Source organism: Phyllobates terribilis, unplaced genomic scaffold (genome assembly GCF_046119375.1).
Source record: "Phyllobates terribilis strain yellow unplaced genomic scaffold, ASM4611937v1 Scaffold_5__5_contigs__length_657084704, whole genome shotgun sequence".
NCBI lineage: Eukaryota > Metazoa > Chordata > Amphibia > Anura > Dendrobatidae > Phyllobates > Phyllobates terribilis.
In genome coordinates, this window is record NW_027362765.1 from 531,351,401 (window position 1) to 531,376,423 (window position 25,023).

A 25,023-nucleotide genomic window follows, 5' to 3' on the forward strand; every position below is an offset into this window, starting at 1 on the left:
AGGAGCTAATGTATGCAGCCTTCATTAATAGTCTAATGCTCCAATCATTGCTGATTTTATATAATTTTCCATCCTTGTCGACTTATTTGCCACACTGCTTATTTCAATGACATTACAAGGCTTTAATAGCAATTATGCATTGATTTTTAAATTAGCTCAAATCCTCTAATGATAAAAGCTGTTTTCCCATTAGTATCATAGAATCATCATCACTGTTGTATTGATATCAGAACGATTAGATCATGCAAAAAAAGTCGTTAAATTTAAGAGCGAAGAGACCATGAGGTTTCATCTATCATCTATAACGAAATGTACATGTATACAGTTAAAAAATAATAAATATATATATATGCATATATTGTTCTCTTTACATGTACATATATACATATATATATATATATATATATATATATATATACACATATATACATTTAAAGAAAACAATATATGTATATATGTATGTGTGTGTATATATATATGAAATATATATATATATATATATTGATGTGTTACTAAAACTAAATGCTCTGTGCAGGTATTATGAGACCGGCAGCATCAAACCAGGAGTAATTGGTGGATCGAAACCTAAAGTAGCAACACCGAAAGTAGTAGATAAAATAGCAGAATACAAGAGGCAAAACCCAACCATGTTTGCCTGGGAGATTCGGGACAGGCTGCTAGCAGAAGGCGTCTGTGACAATGACACTGTGCCCAGCGTCTCCTCCATTAACAGGTACAACATGACCATTATCACCCTCTCTGTAATACTGTCCATTATTCTATGACCTCTCACCTGACCTTGTGCTCAGCTTCTTCTGTCTTCTCTATGCATTGCTTTATATGAATTGGAATATTTGAGCTATGTTTGGTACATTGGATGTAACTGTAAAGAAATGACTCTCTTCTGCTGGGTCCATGATTGAAATGTTCTCCTTGCATCTAAGTGTAAAATGTCACTTTTGTTGCCTTCCCTTTGTTTATGAGTATATTCCATCTAATGTTTAGTGTTCTCAGTAATTAAGAATTTAACAGCTCCCAAATTTACAGACAATCACCAGAGTCTCAGCTACTGAACCATTAAAATACCAATGTTTATTTATCTTAACCAAACAGACTTTAAAAGTGGCAAATGCAAAAGTGTAAGATGGGAGCAGGATTACAGGGGATTCAGCAAGTAACCAAAACTTCTCTGTATCAGGAAAACATACAGCGCTGGCTATAATTACTGCTATTATAGGATTACACCTGTCCATAGACCATAGTCATCCTGTTAAGTAGTCAGTAGTGTGTCATCTATGTGTCTATTTCCAATGGAGAAGGAAAACACTGTATGAAAAAATATATGTATCTAAATGTAGCTTTCATTTGTTCATAAATATGTACGGATGTAATCCTAGAAGCTAGAAGTAATAGAGTAAGATCTACAGCTTGGAATGATGAGATAATTGCATATATATATATATATATATATATATATATATATATATATATATATTGCATTTATAATTCAATTAAACTCTGATCTATATGTGCATATAAAGATATATATATATATACACGCTTATGAAAAGCTTCAAATGAGGATCTGAAACATCTCATGTATCTATGTGAATAAAGTCCACTTTTTTCACTGATTTCCATTGGAGTGCTACTTACAATCTATTTTTTCTATCTAGATAAATTGATACCTATAGATCTTTCTTTCTTTCTTTTTCTTTCTTTCTTTCTTAAATACGAGCAATATGTATATATATATATATATATATATATATATATATATATATATATATATAGTTACAGCAGCCGCTAATGTCTATTCCTGCCCTGAACCAATAGCCCAGCACATAAATGCCATTGTTTCACTATCCTTTCATAAGATCTGGGGCACTACTATTACATATTCAAAAAGCATAACTAAGGAAAGGGTACAGCTATAATTGCGAATACCATGCAGAAACAGCAGAAAATACAATTTAGATATTATCTGTTCCAATTGCTCTGGCATCCTACCTAAATGTTTTTAATATTTCACAAATGACATGGAATTATCCCAAGTCATCTCGCAAGCAGCAGGTAAAATTAACTGCTGGAATGTACCTTGGCTCAAAAAGAATCCCTGAGACACACATGCATTGTAATATACTGCTGGGCTACTTGACGAAATTATTCCTGTGTGTGTCATCTGTATTAAAATGGTTATTAAGATATGAACAGGGTAACATAATACTGATAGACTAATTATACACTTTACAATAAACTTCCCCCAGTCATTTTTTTTTTTTTTCGAGCTTATCCCAGTTTAGTACGGTAAAAAAAATAAAATAAAAAAAATAAAATAGCGTGTTAATGTTATACGAACAGGGAGATGCACTCAATTGTGCAGTTGATGGACAGAAAATACATATCTCATTGTTGTAAACCACAGTATATTGTCATTGCTTGGATGAAGTACCATACTGAAGATGGGTTCACATATTTATGTCAATGATCCTGTTGACTATTGTTAAAGTCTTGGAATATTTCAGTATTGTAGTCCAGCAGATGTAATGATTACTACACAACTTTCTGTAGTTTCGTCTACCATTTAATTAAGCTCTTTAATCTCTTGTTGATCCGCCTTTGGCCTACGCCATTTAAACAGTCTAAGTTTAGAGTCCTCTTAATATATGGCTATACTAGACAGTACAATGAATGCGTGATGTAAGCCACTCAGACTTTTCTCTAATATCTTGGCATTAGTAGACTGTGTTTTATGTCTTGGATAATATGCGCATTGCCCCAGAGCAGGTTGTCTATGGAATGAATTGGAATCGCCACCTTTTCTTTTTCAACTATTAAACATGTAGTTTGGTAACTTGATAGTTAGTTTAGGGCTAATAATTTTAAGTAAATGGGGCCTACAATGAAATATAGCTACAAGCACAATAATGAAATCGTTTTCATACAGGGTCTTTCTGATAGCTTACTGATTTCCTGTTATAAAATGCTTATTCACATACATAGCAGTGCAGAATTTGACATTTGACTCCTTGGCATTGCATCGTTAATACAACTTTATGAGTTGAGCTAGTGAAGTATATGCAGACCTATCCAAGCCAAAAACTATATATTGGGATTGAATCATTAATACAACTCTTTGAGTTGGGCTGGTGAAGTATAGGCAGTCCTATGCAAAACCAAAGACTATATATTGGGATATGACCCATATAACGCAATCAATTCTGGTGCGTATGCATTCAGGACAAGTTTCAAAGGAATTATATGACATCGTGAGATATCCTCTAAGTCTAGATTGTAAGACTTTTCATTGGCTAGTGGATACAAAGAAAACTCAATAATTTATAGAATGAGGAATAATAATTGCTATCCGATCACAAGTCTTAAAATGATGGTGACAAATGTATCACTACAGCTACTTGAGGGTATTGCCATAGATGTGCAAAGGTATAAAATTCTATTGCAGAATTTGCAGATCCATATTTTATAGCAGGGTTTAGTATTGTTATATAAGTAAAGTTTTTTTTATTAAGGACATTTTGGACATTAAATCACATTTTCTCATCATTTAATTATATATTGTAACTTTCATTATGTTTTGAAAATTGAAATGATTAAATGTTCATTTTGAGACTCTGACTTCATGCACCAAGACAATTCATTCATAAAATGCCTGAATTGATTTTAAACTTTTGAATTGCTAAAACTTTTCTGAATCTACAAGTATTTTGGCGGTTGTTGTTATGTAGTTATTTGATGATCAAAAAGGTAATTTTTAGTCAGTTGTAGCCGAGAGAAATATATCATGGTAAATGTATCACAGTCACAAAGATTAATTACTGCGTTCTGTTTGTTGGAAATAATAGATTTCTTCAAATTCCAAGTGCATTTGTATTTGTAATGTTTCATAGTATGATAATTGTACAATTCAGGCTTCATCGTACTTTTCGCTTTATTTTTAGCGTATTTTATATATATTTATTATTTTATCTATTTCTCTTATTCTAAGTTGTCTGTTTATTAATAGTAAATTTGGCCGATACAATTCTGGGTTAGATACGGATTATTTAAAATGTTTCTGAAATTATAATTTTTTTTATTATATTATAGTTTGAATATATTTCATTTCAAGTTTTGAAGTTTTTTGAGCCGTTAAGGCATATTAGTTCGCAGTTAAATTTTTGGCACCAATTTTTGAGAAAACCAATATACTGTAATATAGAGCTAGCAAAATAATGAAAAAAAAAACCAAGATACTTTTATCAGCGCAGTTTTATAGAATATCATTTTTATTTTACCACTTTTCATTTACTGATAAAGTATAAATTTTGGCTTCTAATGCAGATTTTTAGGAAATGTTTTGAAAAATGAATTATTCTCCAAGTCATTGCAGTTACGCACGGCCGCTGATTTGCCTTCCATTTTTCCTTATACAACTGTTGGATTAACTGACTGTTAGCTTAACACTGGTCTACTTGAGCAAGGTTCATCTTGGCTTCTATCAAATTTAAGCAGTTTTGCTTGTTCCTATGTTAGTTATATCATATTTCTAAGATAAGGTTGTTGTGAATGGACTTTTAGAGACTTGTAATGAACTGTGGGCTGCTACCTCCAAGAGGCAATGATTACTATTTTACTCTTGAAGTCATCTGTGATTCATTGTCTTATGATTACTTATACTGATGTATAGTAAACCGCCATGATTCATAGCTACATGTACTTTATATAGTAACAAGTGCCTCTCTTGGATAACCTCATTTTTGTTTTGCCCTCCAAGTGGATAATCCATATCTTTGAGCAAAGAGGCATACGTCCAATGCCAAATAAGTGTTCAGAATATGTTCGAAAAGAAAAATCATCGCCTAAATATTCACTTTCTAAACAATGTGGTATCTTCCTACCTGAATATTCCAGTCCTCCAATGTATTTCATATAATGTAAGGTTCCAACAGTTCTCGGAGGTTGTTTCACATATCAATATATCTAAAAATTAATGTACACCTTTGGTTTTTGCAACTAGTCTACTTAAATAACTTGGCTTAGGATTATTAGAATTTACAAGACTATTATGTAATGTAACCTTAGATTCAAAGAAATACAAAAATGTATGAGAAATCAAGGCTATATCCAAGCATTTAGATGATTGGTGGCTGAATAACACAAAAGACTAAAAACTCAATAAGATAATCACTTCTGATATGAAGTGCTATAAATCCATAAATGTACCAGGAAACCTCTCAATTCCCTTCCCACCACACAACCCAAGTCCATTTATTAATGTCCATTCAATGCAGCACGGTTCATCAAGGGTGGTCTAGAATGCAATCCTATCCCATATTTGCAACAATTGGCCCATAGAGAGGTAGATTTAGATCAGGGACCAGCACAAAACCTCCTGTCTGTGCAAAAACCAATCAATAACATTGTAACCAGATCCACTGCACTGGGAAGCACAAGGCAAAATAGTTCAATATGGAAATCCCTCAATGGGAAACATAAATTCCACTGAATACATATCCAACATATAATACGGCATGGATAGAGAATGGATTGCTAGTTGAATATGCTTCATTTTGCTATAATACAGAAAATAAGCTCTTTTCTTCATTAGACCAATGCTAATAGACTTTGGTTCCAAGTACAAGTAGCACTTAATATAATAAAAATCTCCCCAAGAGACTTATGTGCCATCAAGAAATAATCCTCCATTGATCTAGTCAGCGTCTGAAGTCTATACAACATCATTAATGCTTATACAGAATTAAAGAATTTCATCAAACTTTTGGAGACTTTTTACATGTGATTAGCAATGTCACTCCTGCGTGTGGTTGAGTATTCATGTCTGCGGCCATACTTGATTCCTTTGAATTTCAATGAGTATCAGACCGACCAAGCCAATGTTGATCCACCCGAGTTTTCAAAATATCATTGCTCTCAGTGGAAAAAACAAGATAATAATCTTGCAGTTATGATATCTTTTAATGGCTAACAAAAATAAAATAAATGACGTTACAAAGCAAGCTTTCAAGATTTCTTAGGTCTCTTCAACAAGCATGGTATAACTTCTGTTTAGGTCTCTTCATCAGGCATGGTATAACCTCTTCTTAGGTCTATTCATCAGGCATAGTATAACCTCTAGTTAGGTCTCTTCATCAGGCATGGTAAAACATCTTCTTACGTCTCTTCATCAGGCTTAATATAACCTCTTCTTAGGTCTCTTCATCAGACATGGTAAAACCTCTTCTTAGGTCTCTTCATCAAGCATGGTATAACCTCTTCTTAGGTCTCTTCATCAGGCATGGTATAACCTCTTTTTAGGTCTCTTCATCGGGCTTGGTATAACTACCTGATGAAGAGACCTAAGAAGTCTCGAAAGCTTAGTTTGTAACATTATATATTTTATTTTTGTTAGCTATTAAAAGGTATCATAACTACATGACTATTATCTAGTTTTTCTTCATGAGAGCAATCTTTTTTCAACTGGCTAACATGGTACCAAAACTTTTTTTTATTTCAAAATATCAGAAACGTCCCTCAAAAAGAATATCGCTACGTTGGTTTCTACCCTAATTTATTAAATGCAGGCCCTGGAGGGATTATTCTTTGATCTGCTGTTACCGCATAAGTACTATGTTAACCCGATCAATGAATATTAGCCCATAGATGTAAATACTGTGCATAAAATGCATTAGTATTCTAATGAAATACATAATTATAGGTAAATAGACACATATGTTAAGTGCTTGATATGACAGATACCTTCAAATGTATTTATTCTAATGGATTAAACTCTACTTTTAGTATTACATGGTGGCCCAATAAAGAATTGATAGTGAAATCCTGCTTGCATCTAATGCAGGTAGCATTTCCAGACGTATAAATTTTCCACATTGTGTAGAAGATGTCTAAAAGTCTATGATACATAGAAGAAAAATCACAACCCTGTTTTTCTCTCTCGACTAGAACTGTTGGCATAGAGGGTGGAGAGCAAGGAGTCAGGTGCAAATCCCACCCATCTGTGCAGAGCATTAATGAACTTTGCACTGTAACTAGGGGTCTTTCTTCCGTTACACTGGCATCAGCATAACATTTTAATGAGATGTTTAGAGAGCGGGCTGCCTCACAAGAGACAAGCACACACACACACACGCACATTCACACACAAAAAGTGAAGAAAAATTCATTTCATGCACTGTGGCTGCTTAAGAAAGGGCAATTTGAGCAGGATCCAGCATATGTATGTGATAAATGTTAACTGTGCATTAATCGTATTAAAGAGGCACCTATAAACTTTTCATTTCTAATTAAATTCAGCCTGGTGATTTTTTTTTTTGCTTTTAGAAACCCAGCACACTATAGGCCTATTGTTTATGTGGAAAATTAAAATGCAAATACAATGGGATTTATTTCCATTACTGGTATGATATGCTAGGATTCTCTGTTTAACAGCCTGCAATTATTTAAAACCAGAGTGATTTTTTTTTATCCCTTTGGCTTTACTAGGGCATTGTTCTTTTCTGCAAGGTCATATCCCCATTGCATGTCCAAATGTTTGCGGAAATAAATATATAAAGCAATCCAAGCTGCGCGGCTACATTACAAAGCAATATCCTCCGAGTATGGCCATGCTGATTGTTGTTAAGTGAATAAGGTTAGGCTTCAAACAGACCATCGAACAAAACCTCGATGAAATAGACATTACGGCAAATTACAAACCTTATTTTCCCGCTAACACTGTGTATCAGTAATAATAATAACAATATGAAATTGGATAATTATAATAATGACGATACTTACATGTTTTATGGGGCTAGGCTTAAACTGAAAACTAGCACTGCTGAATGAACATATCCTCTATTTGTCTTAAACAGATTCGAGAGGCTGCCGCTGTCCGCATAATGACCTCAAAAAGGATTTTCTTGCCAATATGATATTAAATTGACATAGTGCAATGAACCATAAAAAGGCACAGAGGTGTATGTATATTATAAAATAGACTGTGAACCTATATGCAGAGCAGAGAGAGAGATATTCCGGCAGACTCTCAGCTTTTTATCTTTCTAAAGCACCCACCCATGCGTTACGCCACTAAAATATGGAAATGGGCGCCAGGTTAATTTCACTGTGGCAAAATGCTGTTTGCATATAATACAACTGTGTAGTGCCTTTTCAGCAGAAACTACTTGCACAGTAAGGAAACATAGGGTCAGCAATGTGTTCATGGATTTCTGACCAATAATACTAGCTGCCTAGGCATTCTGCAAAAAAAAAGGTACGGGCTCCAATTATGAAGAGAATGGGCTAAATGACTGCTAACACATCCAGATACACCCATGCCACTAGATTATGAATAAACAAATGAATATAATAACGCCGGTAATAATAATAATATAGCATTGGCAGCGCCCGTCGATCTGACCACAGTGGCAAATTAGTCAAAACAAATCCATTCTTCCAAAAACCTTCTATTTTATGCATTTGAACATTCAGCGCTCTCCCAGGAGTATTGATAAAGGCCATTACAAAAGCAAATGTGTTAGGTAAAAAAAAGCAGGATGTAACGGCCACTGTGGCGGTCTTTATTTTATGTGCGCAGTCCCACTGCACGGTGAATGTTATGGCTGCTATAAAATGAAAGCACTTGTTCATATAACACATTGTTTTTACTATTGCTTTATAATTTAAGATTTGCTTAAATACATGGCAAGCATAGATCAACCCCGGCAGCAAAAAATAAAGACCTGAGTGTCTCACCATGCCAGGATCAACCATTTCTAAATCTATTGTTACATATTATAAGTAGATGACATAATTAATAATTGTATCTGGAAGCAAAGAAGTCCAGCACTCAGGGTGCTGTTACCCTACGGGTTGTGTTTCATTTGGAGATGATCTTTCATAGTTGTATTATTAGGTTATAGATGTCTATGTAAAATATCTTTTTTTACCATGGCAAATAGCCATTAATACTACCCTGGACTTTCTGAATTTAGGCTCTTCTTATATCCCATGTTTGGTATATGAAACTTATGGCCCCAATGTATGCACTACATGCCATACATCCATTGACTTACACTGTAGAAAATGTGTCCCTTTATATAAAAAATCTGCTTGACTATACATTTGAATGTAGTTAACATGATGTACAATACAAATTTATATTGTGGTACTGTGTTAGCCAGAAAAATCGATGTAAATACCTTTATGCCCAAAAATTACAAAAGTATTCTCGGAGTGATACCGTTAATAGCTAACCATAAAAAATAATTTTTTTCTGGTTAGTCAATAAAGGTATCACTCTGAGAATACTTTTGTCATTTTGGGGCATAAAAGTATTTACAATGTAGTTAACAAAAAGGTATACCAACATATAACAGCCGAATGTTTGAGTATGTGTCCTATTAGCACAATCGGATTACTAATTTAGGACATTTGCCAACATAGACCCCTGATGAGTTGTGAACAGAGCCTAAGAGCTGCTTAGTTACCGTGTTGTTACCAAGTGCAAAATTATGGAGTTTTCATGCCATTATCATGATGAACAATCAAGAAAAAATGTGACATAACAGACCAATTCTTGTTGGAGTGCTCATGATCAAATTCAATCTGTTTGTTAAAGCGTTTGAATCAATAATCAGCAAGGTGGGTCACTATTGGGTGCAAAAATATATGTCAAAGATGCAGTCTATAGCTACCCAACAACCTTTCTGTCAACCCAAAAACCATTATGGACTATTAGTGTAATAGTCCATAATAATACAATAGAATTGTCAGAATGGGTTTCCAGGTATCTGTTGATCCAGATTTTTCCCTTCTGTGTGTAAGCGAAACGGCGATATGAAACTGATGCGAGAACGGATCTTAAAATTTGCTCTGGGATCGTTTCCATTCATCTGGTCCATCAGCTCTTTCCCAGTCGGACCCTTCAAAGAGCTGTATCAATAAACGCTACTTGGATTTTATTAATCCGCTCATCAGTTTGCAATGGAAACCAATGAAAAAGCAACTGATGCCATTTCGACATCAGTTAGGATCATATGAGGTCCACAAAAAATGTTTAGACCGGCCCAGATATACGGAAACCAGCCTTTGTACTGATTCAACAAACAAAGGTTCAGCCATATTAGATGCAGCTTACCTTGTCCTCATGCAAAGGTGAAGCAGAGATTTTAAGAAACAAGATATTACTTTCCTTTATGCGAGCGCACAAGCTGCATTGCCACACCTGTGTCATTATTTATGTCAAAGACATTGAAAATGTTAAATGTCGCACAGGCATAATGAAAAATGGAACATTCAGTGCACAAATTAATTAAATAGTAACCTAACCCAAGAAATGTTAACAGTAATGCTCAAGCATATAGTAGCAAACAAACGCAAGCTACTGAGATAAACATGGTGCGTACACGGAATAGTAAAAAGCTAAATAGGTGTTATTTTTACAACATTTTGCTATAAAAGTCTAATTAGAAAGGGGCCATTTTGACTGGTATTTCAAGTAATTTAAAACTTTTGAAAAATAAGTTTTGTAGGAAGCAATCGTGACCATGTCCAAGTTGGAAGCTCTATCGGAAACCATGAAAAATCCATGCTATGAAAGAAGAGCTTCCACGCTCTAAAAGTAAATATAAAATTACATGTAGAATTGGAAAGGGGGGAAAATTCTGTGAAATGTAATCTATACAGTGATTTTTGGAAACTCAACTTTGGTTCCAAATTAGACAATTTACTTATGGGTGGAAATTAATTTAAGCCTATGTAAAGTGGTGTACCATAACAATTTTGGGTAACTTCCATATAATGTGCCAGTGCCAACTTTGTTCTATATTATTTTCTTGGCACAGGTTGTTCAATTAAAAGGTGTCATTTACCCCTATCTGAAGCAGGTGTTTGGGGTACAGTGAACACTCATAGACCAAAAATTCAATGCACCTTCTCTTATCATTGCTCAATGGCACACAAGCTTTGACACTGAGAAATTACATACGTTCCATTAATCTCCAACTCATGTCTAATGTTTAAACAGGACTAGGAGTGCCATGTCTGTCAAGCTTGTACCCAATGTCCTCTGTTAGCTGAATGATTGGAAATACTGAGCTTGCATGGACAAATTCTCCACACTGTTAATGCAACATCATTGTAATGCCTTAGGAAAGGGCACTTATCAAAGGTAAAAGTAGTTTACTATGTCAGTAAATATAGAGCATGATCTGTCTGCCATATTTGCTGCTGTATTAATTAAATGGGACCAATTATAAGAGGTTTGAGAAGCCTTCTTCCTATTTTTCTGGCCTTCTGTTTTTTTCCCCTGCAGAGTGACTGTAGGAAAACTGAAGCAAGAATTGATCCCATAAATTCTTACGGGATTGTTCACATTCTTTCGGCTTATTGGTTGTTGTACTAGATCCTTCAAATTGGCAGATCAGAAAATGCTACATGTTGTGTTTTAAGATCCGATTCACCAATTTTGCAGACACCGGTGAAAAAGCCGGATGACAATTAATGCCATTTTGAAATTAGTCAGTTGAGGCACAAGAAAGTGGATCCTGATGGCAGAGAGAAATAGAAACCCAGCTGTAGTGATATTAGTTATCTGCAGTGAATTTTATCCTTACATCTACAGTATGCGTAGGCTAATCCCAGACTGGCTGAATTTGATTATGCGCCACCTAGAATTACCTAAACGATTACATTTGTGGACTCACAGATCTATAAGAGATCTATGGAAATAAAGAGCGTTATTGCTTGTAGTTATCATTTATAAAGTGCTGACATCTTCTGATGTACAGTTCAACTGGATTATGATTGACTGAAGCGCACAGCCTGACCTGGCCTATACAAGCTATTGACTTGAGCATGCCATTACCTTATGTTGTGACAACTGACATCAGCACTTAGTGATTCTCACCGAACAATTCATATTGACAAAACTAGCGATTTTAGTAAGCTCTGCCTTCACTTTCCATTATTATTTAGAGGTAGTCATTATGTGACAGACATTGAACTGCTAGTAATAGGGCAGGGACTCTATAAACATCTGTTGATGTGTTTGATCTGAACTGTTCTATACGCTTGGTTTCAGAATAATCAAAGGAAAGAGAGGAGGACTTGTAGAAAAAGAAATACAATCACTTTTTTTTCCATAGAAGATCAGTTGTTATTAAAATTGACGGACAGCGAAGCACAGCTACGTGAGTGCAAAGGATTCCCCCTTTATTTGGCATAGGATTCTGCACATATCCATTATAGACACGATCCAAGGCCACTCATACTGGGTGTTCAGTGAGTATTGATTTGGTCTGCCAGCAATTTTAATATTTCTTCAGGGACTTTCTAGCAACGGCAGTTAATTCACCCTCCCAAATTGCTTATTCAATAGAACGAACATGACTCCTGAATAAAGTCCCTGAATTTATGTGAATGGCACAGGGCAGACGGTCAATCAATTCTTATGGAGCTAAGTTAAAAATATAAATAAAGTATTGACTCTTGTTTTCTTATCCATACTTATAGAAGATGATAACAATATTTATAGTATATACAGTATATAGTATATATCAGCTCTCACGCTATTCTTTACAGCATAAAAGTAGTGTTTCTCCTTCCAAGTGAGCACATAATAGGTCCTGTCCCTATAAATATCAGTTATACTGGATCTGCAGAACTAAACCAGAATACGCCTGAATGGGAAAGTCATATCGACATCAGCGGTCCGCTAGAGCCATTGTTAGATCCTATTGATAAGAACACCTTGGGGGGAAAGTCTTTAACAATGGCCTCTGCTCTCCCAGTCTGAACAAAACAGCATAAGGGGGAATTAAGGCATAAATAAAGCAGGACACTCCTATAGGCCTTTCTTTTTTCTGCAATCTAAGATAAAGTCTTCAACATTTGCTTTCGGTGTGCTAACGGATGAAAACAGCTATTTTAGGGCATATTGCATGGTATTATTGTAGAGGTTGGACCCCTTTCAAGCTGAACATTGGCCAATATTCTGTCAAGCTATTGCCACGTAGAAGGTGTAATATATATGTTATAGTAAAATAGTAACAGCTAACAACAGAGTGTTGGGTTGCAGTCGACTAGAGCAACTACATATTTAATAATGCTAATCCAGTAGCTTACTGACCATCAAAGGAGTATCAACAACTCATGTTGTAAAGGGGTTTTTCAACCCTTCCTGTCATTCGATAACTAATAAAAAGATATTATATTTAAATGACATGGTTTTTGATGACATCACAAGAAAAAAACTGCCAGTCATTACCTATTCCTCCATGACTTCCTAATCACTTACTAAGAATGCACTGTAAGGTATGAGGAAATCTTTGTATATTTTAGTTTACGGGTCAATCAACCATATCACACAAATCCATAAGAAAACAGACTTCATTAGTTCAGGTGCTTGACTCAGTGAATTTCTTGTTTACATGGAATGTATAATAGGGTATTTCCACTAACAAATGAATAAACCAAAAAAGTGTCTACAGTGAAATGAAATAAACAGAAAACTTTTCAGTACATCCAAGATGTAAACCTATAGTTTATTAAAATCTGCTTGTTATATTCCCGGCACCAATAGCAGCCAAATATTTGGCCAATATTTAGATTTTTTTTTACTTTATTATTGCAATGTATAGCAATATTATTATATTTTATTGATGCTCCTTTAAATGGCTAAAATGTGTGTGTACTGTATATATATATACACAGTGTATATATGTATACACATATAAATGTATATATAAATATATATATATACAAACATATATACTGTAAATGTTACACATGTATATATACATATATATAAACGTCTATACATATATATATAATTTTATATGTATTTACAATAAATATATATGAATTTACATTATATGGCTTTGAAGAGGGTAAAATACCCTACAAATGGAAAATTATGTAATAATACAGAGATGCCTCTCTCTATATATGTGTACATAAATATGTGTGTGTATATATTTTGCTAGGTATTACCGTAAAAAAATAAAAATAAAATAAAATAATAATATAGAATAATTCTCCATTTGTAGGGTTCTCTATCATCCTCAAAGCCACATGTCAACCAAGGTGGTTTCAGATGTATGGACTAAGCGCCCCGGTCAATAATAAGATAAATATTAGCGGCCTGGAGCATTGATATATTTGGCCAGCATCCCTTGTTTTGCTTCTGGGATCCATTAAGCCCCATAGGTATATGGTTCCAACAGCCATTTAACCTTTTCTATAGTGTTACCAGGTTAAGAAGCATCTAATAGTGACACAGGACTTCAGCTCAGCACACTGACACTATTGCTTTACTGTCAGAAATAATTTATAGTTTTCTATTTAAATCTCTTTGCTTGCACCCCATCCCCATCCTCTGGCCTCACAGCTCTGGTAAAATCAATGAAGTCAGACTATGGCATTTGGAAGTTTTAAGTGTTAAAGACCAAAGCAAAGGGACAATGACTGAACAGACCTACACATAAACCTGGGATCAGAATATGAAGAATGTATTAATCTCAGACTGTAGAATAAATAATAATGATACATAATAATAAGTCATCTTCTGCTTCTAATGACTCTACTAAAGTCCAAAGCCAAGTACATGAAGATATCATCAATAGGAGAGGACAGTGAGTACACCTACAGGCTTCCTCCCAAAATCACTTATTTAACTTTATGAATTAATCACTGGCTAAGTAAAGTACAGCCTAACCTCGCCGATAAGGAATATATTGTCTGGGAACTGCTTAGGGCTAAAGTTTTCCCGTACAATGCCAGCATAAATTTGCCGTACAAGTATTAGAATAACTCAGAATGGAATGTCATTATTTTTTTCTCTAGCACTTTTTGCCAAATAGGTAAATGAAGATAGAATGTACTGATGATAAAAATGATACATAAATGACATTTTTAATAAAATGAAGTCATTGTTTTCTCTTGAAAGTCAGAGGCCACCGAGAACGGTTATAAAGGGTATAAACTAGGCCCGAGTCTAAACAGAGTACTACAATCTATTACTGGAAACTCCATGGTTTCATTACCTTTATTATAGTTGTTATAGGTAGGGATGAGCGGACCCGTGGAAGTTTGGTTTCTGGTATCCGACCCAAACTTTATTCCAAAGTTCGATTCGGCTATCAGACCTGAACTCTAACTTGAACCAGAACTCGAACCCCAACTTGAACCAGAACTCTGAACTTTCCAGCTGGAAAATGTTCTCCCTTTCTGCAATGGGCGCCCCCTGGAACTCCGAACATTGCAACTGACTTCTGGGAGAAGTCCTTGTTAGGCGTTTAGCACCACCAGACACTAACTGACCGGTACGAACTCTGAACTTTTAAGTTCGGGTTCGCTCATCTCTAGTTACAGGACCTCGACAATAAACTTTTGTTTTTATATAATATGATGAAATTTATAGGAACAATATTATTTTTTGAGACTAGTATGGACCGCAAAAAATTCCATATAGACAAGTAAGGTTTGATTTATATAGATACTTTTTTATACACTTTTTTTAATCTTTTCTGTTATGGTCTGAGCATACATCATGGTGTTACATCGAAGCAATGTTCACAGAGAAGAGAAAAAAGTCAATGCTGTGCATATGACTGTGACTTGTACACAGGACACACTTAAAAATATAAAATGACTGGGAGGCAATGTTACCGATACATACAAATATTAAATACAGCGAAGCATATATGTGTTTTAGTAACACAACCTCATATTCCTAAATCTTCCTAGGCTTGGCTCAGTGAGCATACACCTGGCGGCAGCAAGAGTTCCTGTATTTTATTCACTCTGCTTGGATGATTTGTCAGTTTGATATCATTGATATAACTTGTAAAAACATGTATTATCAAAGAGATAAGAAGACATTACTGGCTTGTCTTGGTTTAGAAAGCAGAACACACTCTAGATGCTGTAGGATAGGAGACAATCTTGCTTATGAACCTGCCATGATGCTTTCACCTCTACTTCTCCTTTTTATACCTTTAAACTTATTTCATAACCATACATACTGTTGGCGAAACACAACTTGGCTTGATTTTCGCAGCTGGTTTTACAGCTTGATTGTCTAGGAAAAGCTCGTTATGGCTTAAAAAGAATTGCCAGCATTAATCTGCTTGAGCTGTAATCATGTCCCAAGTCATTAGTAATGTGTTAAAGAGAAAATCTTTTCTTTAGTATTAAATCAAAAATTGGGTTCATTAACAAAGTAAAAACTTGTAATCTGTTCGCAGATGTTTGGGTGGGAGTTGAGATATTTTAATTCCGAGCACATAGTCATCTATGAAATGTGAAAAAGGAGAAATCAGCTCACCTGTCCAGGTGCACGGCAACATACTCCAGTAATAGCATCAGTCCAAACGATAGCCAGAACTCACATCTTCTTAAAATAATTAATTTATTGATCCAGTCGTATAAAAAATGGTTGAACACAACAGCACAAAAATTAAAAAGGCAGAAAAGAAATATCCACTGTGCTCCCAGGCAATATGTTTCAGACCTGCATGGTCCTTTTAAGTAGATGTGAGTGCCGGCTATGGTTTGGACTGTAACATAGGCATGTATGTTGTGTTTTTATGACTTGAGGGGCAGAAATAATCAGATAAGAATACAGGTTGCCATTTTGGATTTAGTTTCACAGTATAACATCACTGTTACAAATACATTAGTATTCACAACTTATCCAAGTAATCAATTATATATCTGAGATTGATAATAAATCCTTGTTTGTTTTGTCTTCTCTAGAATCATCAGGACAAAAGTACAGCAACCATTTCACCCAACGCCAGATGGATCTGTAACACCAGTAAGCGCACAAGGGCACACCATCGGTAATCCATTCACAATATGTGATTTCCTTTAAGTATATGTACTATAATATTGCCTTAGACATTTTTGGTTTGGAAGGACAGAAGACACAGTAGAGCTTACAAAAATTTCCAAAAATTGGTAATGTTTTAAAGCATTCATTGAAAGATATAATATAAATGGTATTTACACTGTCTTGGAATATGACTTGTGGTAATACTTAGAGCAGGGCCACTGTAGTGCTTCTCTTGTCCTACTACTATGTGATTACATGTTGACATAGCTAGCGCGTTTTGTGTTTTGTACATAGGCAGTCATTTGTATTCACTTCCTATAGAAAGTCATGATGAGGTCATCAGATCTAAATTAGTGAGTAGCCCAATGAAAACCTCCGCTGTGATTCATGTGATTACTGACTCATGATTTAGAAAGGGCAAAAGGTGATGGTTAAAGTACCAATAAGTAACCACTGGTTTCGACTTTTAACCACTATGCTACAGAATAGAAGAATGTGTCATCATATTGGAAAGTCGAGGGAACAAAATGTTATGAACTGGACATAAAAAAGCTGTTGTCGTTTTGGAAAATTGTGTTGAAATTTTTTTGGTGATTCATAAACTGAAAAAAAAAAACCCCCGTAAGCCATTACTAGAGTGCTTGTAGATTGATTGCATTACCTACAAAGAGCCTTGTAAGGTGCTTTCATTAAATCATTAAGTTATTTCTTCACTGCGCCATAATATGGTTCAGAACTTCAGAAAGCCTAAAGCCAGTTTAAGCAAAATCCTTTGTGGACCGCTCTACAGGACCAAAAATGTGATAGCCATTATGTCCTTTCCACATGCGGTAGTAAGGAGGGCTGATTTTCCAAACTTGGATGAAACCTGGTATTAGATATTAGACTAGTCATGCCTCACCCATAGTCATACATTTATTAATGAAGGTTACCACATTTCTTGTATTAATACATTATGGGTAAAGAAAAAGTTATTTCAATTAATTAAACTTGTAAGTACTTAATGCAGTATATGAATGATAGTAAAACATTGCTCCACATTTACCTTTGGTGTTGAATCTGACTTTATTATTGATTAATTTTTGATCTGCGCCAAAAAGAAAAGATGTGCGCACCTAAGTAGCCACTTTTCAAAAGTCTTTAGAAAGAGGCCTCGATTTGGTAGATCTAAAAGTACGCCAAATTAACTATTGCCGTGTTCCAGTGTTTGACTAAGAGTTGGCATCATTAGTAACTTATAGCAATCTGCAGGAAATCACAGCGAAAATAGTTGCAAAATAGTCTATCAAATAGTTGACATTTTAGGTTAGTAGTGTACATCACTCCCATCATCTTCATATACAACACTCAGTGTAGTAGTATTGATTGGGACAAGTAACAGTGGAGACAGCCATTCTGTGGACAATGAAACTATTAAAAGCAGCTAAGATTTTTTTCCAGGAACCAGTAAAGTGCTGTTTACCAGTCATTACTAGTCGTTGGTTACAAAGTAGGTTTTCCTAAATATTAGGCCTATGTACAAAATGGCTGATTCTATTGTTTCGGAAGTGTGTGACTATTTGTTTCGATAGGGAAGAGCTATAGTAACTTCCTTATGTATGTGCTCTTGTTGGGAATATACCAGAGAAGCTTCCTTACATTAGTAAACTATTGAAGGATCCACAGTAGCTGTCTCCTCACAGGCTTATATGTCCTTTCTCATTTTGTTTAGTTCCCAGTACAGCATCTCCTCCTGTCTCCAGCGCCTCCAATGATCCCGTAGGCTCATATTCCATAAATGGGATCCTGGGTATACCTCGTTCAAATGGTGAAAAAAGGAAACGCGATGAAGGTAGGGAAAAAGAGAGAGCTTTATTCTGTATCTCTTGTAAATAGGGTCTAATTTCAAAGCCATGCATACCAGCTGCTCCTATACAAGATCAGTTGTAGCCTCCACGCACCACCCTTCTGCTCTTAAAGTCTCTTATGTCATGGAAGTGGACTGGTGACATGTCCACTGTATAGGTTTCTTACCTGCACTAGCCTGTGCATCACACTCTGGTCTCCAGCAACATTACATAGTCACATGGCTACAAGGCCAGGGCAATTTGGAAATTTGGGCTTTAAATGATGCTTTGGTAGAATGAGGCAATTTCCCCCCTTCCATTCACATAATGTCCTGTTTCAGAGATTTTTTTCTTAACCATTAGTAAAAATCACTAATGATTTTAAATGCGCCATTTGATGCAGCATTTAGAGAGAATATAAATGGCTACTGTCATTTTTTTTTATTTTGTGAGATATTTTAGGTTTAGAGCCTGTTTTGTGTATTTTTATCATATTTCTTTATGACGATTGATGTTTTTTTGCTACTTTAGGTTGGAGAGCCTTGGAAGTGTGTAGGACAGGCCAATACAATGCATGTTGCCATTATGGATTTAGTCTTATAGTACAACATCACTGTTACAAGTACATTAGTATACACAACTTACTTATCTGATCTATCTAGATCTGTGAATACAGGACTATTAAATCCAGAATTTCTTAAATTTTTCTAGCAAATATATGAGATATGTAGTTCTTCATAAAGTGAATGTGACATTAAAGAAGCCCCCCTCCCATCAAAATTGTATCCTCTTAATATATTGCAGTCACCATATTATATAGCACTGTGTACTTACAATTGCTCATTTTGCCTTTCTACCCAGCTAATTCTTTTATTTTCCATTAGGTCTATGACATCACGTGATTAAAAACTGACTAGCTGAATCCTTCTAAACCCTATATAGAACAGGAAGTCAATTTTCCCTGTATGAGTCATCAGTCACTGCAAAAGACCCTGACAGGGGGAGGAGAGAGCAGCTGAATCAGGAGTTGAAGAGGGGGATGATAAATGCAGGGAAAAGAGACTTCCCATTTCTACATAGAGCAGAGAAAGGAGAAGAATTTACCGGGTAGAAGGGCTAAATGAGCAACTGTAAATACACAGCACTATATAATGTGATTGCAATATATTAAGAGGGTACAAACTTTGATGGGAGGGGTGCTTCTTTAACTAGAAGCTTTAGTGTATTAGACCAGAAGCTCAATGAGTTCAATGAGAGAAAGCTTGATGTCACCCTCATCCTGCTTGATGTCACCCTTATTTTCTTATTTCTTGGGCCAGTTCCTTCCTCCTCACTTCTATTCTTACATTACGTGGCTTATGTACAGGAGGACCACCAAGTACCGTTAAACTTTCCATGAGGAATGGTGTTGACTCCAATTTTCCATGGACCCTATAGAGCACACATGTCAAACTCTGGCCTGTGGGCCAAATTTGGCCCTCAGGGTGGTTTTATTTCGCCAGCGACACCAGACCCACCACCTCTATGTGGGGCCCATTATTCTGTATGGAGGACTATGTGGGGCCAATATTTTGTATGGAGGACTATGTGGAGCCCATAATATTGCATGGTGGACTATGTGGGGCCTATTATTCTGCATGGAGGACTATGACAGGGGGAGGAGAGAGCAGCTGAATCAGGAGTTGAAGAGGGGGATGATAAATGCAGGGAAAAGAGACTTCCCATTTCTACATAGAGCAGAGAAAGGAGAAGAATTTACCGGGTAGAAGGGCTAAATGAGCAACTGTAAATACACAGCACTATATAATGTGATTGCAATATATTAAGAGGGTACAAACTTTGATGGGAGGGGTGCTTCTTTAACTAGAAGTTTTAGTGTATTAGACCAGAAGCTCAATGAGTTCAATGAGAGAAAGCTTGATGTCACCCTCATCCTGCTTGATGTCACCCTTATTTTCTTATTTCTTTGGCCAGTTCCTTCCTCCTCACTTCTATTCTTACATTACGTGGCTTATGTACAGGAGGACCACCAAGTACCGTTAAACTTGCCATGAGGAATGGTGTTGACTCCAATTTTCCATGGACCCTATAGAGCACACATGTCAAACTTTGGCCCTCAGGGTGGTTTTATTTCGCCAGCGACACCAGACCCACCACCTCTATGTGGGGCCCATTATTCTGTATGGACCTCTATGTGGGGCCCATTATTCTGTATGGAGGACTATGTGGGGCCAATATTTTGTATGGAGGACTATGTGGAGCCCATAATATTGCATGGTGGACTATGTGGGGCCTATTATTCTGTATGGAGGACTATGTGGGGCCCATTATACTGTATAATGGTTGGCCCGTGACTTTGTCCAAATTTTTCATTTTGGCCCTCTGTGTGTTTGAGTTTGACATCCCTGCTATGCCTCTGTGATAGACATTCCCTTGCCCTTGATTTTGAATAAAACTTTATCCCACCTATTAGGCTGCCATTGATTAAAATCAGTATTGGACCTCATAACTGTCCCATAAGCCAGATCTTAACCCATCTAGAACCTAACAAACGGGACTCTGATTTCTTCATTCTGATTTTGCGGCTGGACTACTTGTAAGAAAGTATAAATCTACGGGAATATAGATACATTGCAGATACACTTGCTTCTTGGCCATCCTATATAAGGTGAAAGTCCTCCTCTACTCTGTCATCTTTGTTGCTGCTTTCATTACACAGTAGCAGCGGCACGGATGATTAAGAAGAGTAGAGATAATTATGTGTCAGGATGATGTAGCCAAACTCTCTGGTTGGGTGAAGGCAGCAGAGTGATTCACAGCACCAGCTCTGTGTTAGAGAGAGAGGGAGAGCTGAACACTTCTATTCTCCCTTGTTTATTGAAAGAGTTAAGGGAAATCAGCCAAGTAATTCTCCTTTGTACATTTTCCCGGATTCCACCGTTAAACAGAAACAAGCACAGGGAGATATCTTAAACAAACGGCATTTAATCACATCCTAGCAGCAAATGATTATTCGACAGCGACCGGGTTAAAATGAGAATTTGGTGGCATACTCCGTCTAGGTCGTGGAACAAATTTATTATTATTTTCATGATGTTTCAGGTTTTATGCCTTATTCTTGGATTTATAACCAGCCTGGTATATTGTTTTAGGTATTAGAAGTGACTGAAGCAGCATCATTTTCAGCCTATTTTTCTCCTCTTTATAGATTTGTTAGATTTTTGCTGTGTTGACAGGTTACACATTGCTGGTCTAAGAGGTTTTGTTTTTTATTTTTAAATTGTGACTTTCAGCTTTTATCGTGTCCCTTATATTATATGATCCACGTGAGAGACGTAATCAGTTATTTGCAACCCCAAGATGGCCCAAATTACCTGAAATTGCACAGCATGCTCTTTAAAGAGTATAACTGTGGAATTGCTGGTGCCAAACGTAACTGAGACAGATGCAACAGGCCTTGCTTCTCTGATCTAACAGCATGTCCCCCGAAAAGGCATCTGGTTCTAATATGAGTCCTTGAATTGTCCTGTTGTGTGAGCTCCGACTATATTCTATTATATCTGCTTCTGGGGAATTTTGGTGACAATCAACGGAGCTCACACCAAGTTTTTTCAGGCTCCTGAATGAAAAGTCCACCTAGTTATATCTTTGTACATACCCTGTCTACAAGGTAGATAGACGTATTCAAAACTCTAGGAAAGGTGACAACTTCTGATGTCCCAAGTTGAATTCCATCTAGCAGAATGGCTCAATAGATTATTAAAAAACAACCCAACATCAAGTCAATTTACAGAATGTTCTTTATTTAGGGGTAATTGGTAGTTATACAATGACAAAAGGTTTCTAAGTGTGACATACTGACTTCTCTGCTCCTTCTCATTTTCAGATAAGTAAAATACTTTTCCAAAAATATTTTGTCATTGGCATTACGTTCCTAATATATGGCTGTACTTGAAAGTGTCTGGCTCTGTCAACCTCTTCTTCTGGCAGTGTCGGTGTATGTCTTCTTGGCAAGTCTTCTAGTTAGCTGGCAGAAACATTCTTTATACCACTGAAGCTTAAGAGTTCGTACTTTTGTCACTTATGGTCCTCCAAAATATTTCCGGTTCTGGCATCATTGATGTTCTTTCTTGGCACCTCTCTAGTCTGTCTGTTTCATTTTCCCTCATTATACCTTTGGAAACTTGAAAACTTGGATACGTTTTCAAGAGCAGTTTCACATGGGATGCATTTTGTACTTGGGAATATTATTTCAATAATGTTGACTTGGAAATGGTTACTGTATAAAAATATAAAAATCATTAGTTACAGTTATATGAAAAAGTTTGGGCACCCCTATTAATCTTAAGCTTAATGTTTTATAAAAATTGGTGGTTTTGCAACAGCTATTTCAGTTTGATATATGTAATAACTGTTGGACACAGTAATGTTTCTGCCTTGAAATGAGGTTTATTGTACTAACAGAGAATGTGCAATCTGCATTCAAACAAAATTTGACAAGGGCATAAGTATGGGCACCCTTATCATTTTCTTGTTTTAAATACTCCTACCTACTTTTTACTGACTTACTAAAGCACTTTTTTTGGTTTTGTAACCTCATTGAGCTTTGAACTTCATAGCCAGGTGTATGCAATCATGAGAAAAGCTACTTAAAGTGGCCACTTGCAAGTTGTTCTCCTGTTTGAATCTCCTCTGAAGAGTGGTATCATGGGCTCCTCAAAACAACTGTCAAATGATCTGAAAACAAAGATTATTCAACATAGTTGTTCAGGGGAAGGGTACAAAAAGCTGTCTCAGAGATTTAACCTGTCAGTTTCCACTGTGAGGAACATAGTAAGGAAATGGAAGAATACAGGGACAGTTCTTGTTAAGGCCAGAAGTGGCAGGCCAAGAAAAACATCAGAAAGGCAGAGAAGAAGAATGGTGAGATCAGTCAAGGACAATCCTCAGACCACCTCCAGAGAGCTGCAGCATCAACTTGCTGCAGAAGGTGTCACTGTGCATCGGTCAACTATACAACGCACTTTGCAGAAGGAAAAGCTGTATGGGAGAGTGATGCGAAAGAAGCCGTTTCTGCAAGCACGCCACAAACAGAGTCGGCTGAGGTATGCAAAAGCACATTTGGAGAAGCCAATTTCTGTTTGGAAGAAGGTCCTGTGGACTGATAAAACCAAGATTGAGTTGTTTGGTCATACAAAAAGGCGTTATGCATGGCGGCAAAAAAACACAGCATTCCAAGAAAAACACTTGCTACCCACAGTAAAATTTGGTGGAGGTTCCATCATGCTTTGGGGCTGTGTGGCTAATGCCGGCACCGGGAATCTTGTTAAAGTTGAGGGACGCATGGATTCCACTCAGTATCAGCAGATTCTTGACAATAATGTTCAAGAATCAGTGATAAAGTTGAAGTTACGCAGGGGATGGATCTTTCAGCAAGACAATGATCCAAAACACCGCTCCAAATCTACTCAGGCGTTCATGCAGAGGAACAATTACAATGTTCTGGAATGGCCATCCCAGTCCCCAGACCTGAATATCATTGAACATCTGTGGGATCATTTGAAGAGGGCTGTCCATGCTCGGCGACCATCAAACTTAACTGAACTGGAATTGTTTTGTAAAGAGGAATGGTCAAAAATACCTTCATCTAGGATCCAGGAACTCATTAAAAGCTACAGGAAGCGACTAGAGGCTGTTATTTTTGCAAAAGGAGGATCTACTAAATATTAATGTCACTTTTCTGGTGAGGTGCCCATACTTATGCACCTGTCAAATTTTGTTTGAATGCAGATTGCACATTTTCTGTTAGTACAATAAACCTCATTTCAAGGCAGAAACATTACTGTGTCCAACAGTTATTACATATATCAAACTGAAATAGCTGTTGCAAAAACACCAATTTTTATAAAACATTAAGCTTAAGGTTAATAGGGGCGCCCAAACTTTTTCATATAACTGTATATGTGATACATCCAAGACATGTTTAGACATACTCCTCTGGTTAGCTTTATGTAACACAAGCATTCATGTATTTCAACATATTTTACTGAATATACATACAAAGCAATGAACAATGACAACATGATGAAAACTAGGCAGATGAAAGTTGCCACTCATACAACCAATCAGACTTGTTTGCTTGTCATGGGCATCTTGTAAGACAATAGGCTAGTTCATGTTATAGGAATGCCTCATACCCTGCCCTAAGAGTTTTTTTGGAGACAGAAAAATTTGATGAGGTTTTTCAAGTTGAATTTGGTTCAGGAAAGACGGTATTTTTTTGTTGATTTAATCAGCTGTCATGTGCCTTAAATAGCCATGGGTGGATCGAAGCTCCACTTGCGGCTGTTAACCAGTTAAATC

General features: G+C 36.2%; 1 protein-coding gene across 13 annotated transcripts in view; it reads left to right on the plus strand.

Moving 5' to 3' along the window:
• The window catches only part of PAX2 (paired box 2), a 72,973-nt gene that overhangs the window by 3,823 nt on the left and 44,127 nt on the right, over positions 1-25,023 (plus strand). For 10 of the 13 annotated variants that reach the window (XM_073685764.1, XM_073685763.1, XM_073685767.1 and 7 more), the window contains exons 3-5: positions 536-733; positions 16,756-16,841; positions 18,546-18,665. In XM_073685764.1, coding sequence (XP_073541865.1) covers positions 536-733; positions 16,756-16,841; positions 18,546-18,665 — 404 coding nt within the window. The remainder of the gene's footprint in view (positions 1-535; positions 734-16,755; positions 16,842-18,545; positions 18,666-25,023) is intronic. The other 3 variants (XM_073685761.1, XM_073685758.1, XM_073685762.1) reach the window with 1 other exon arrangement.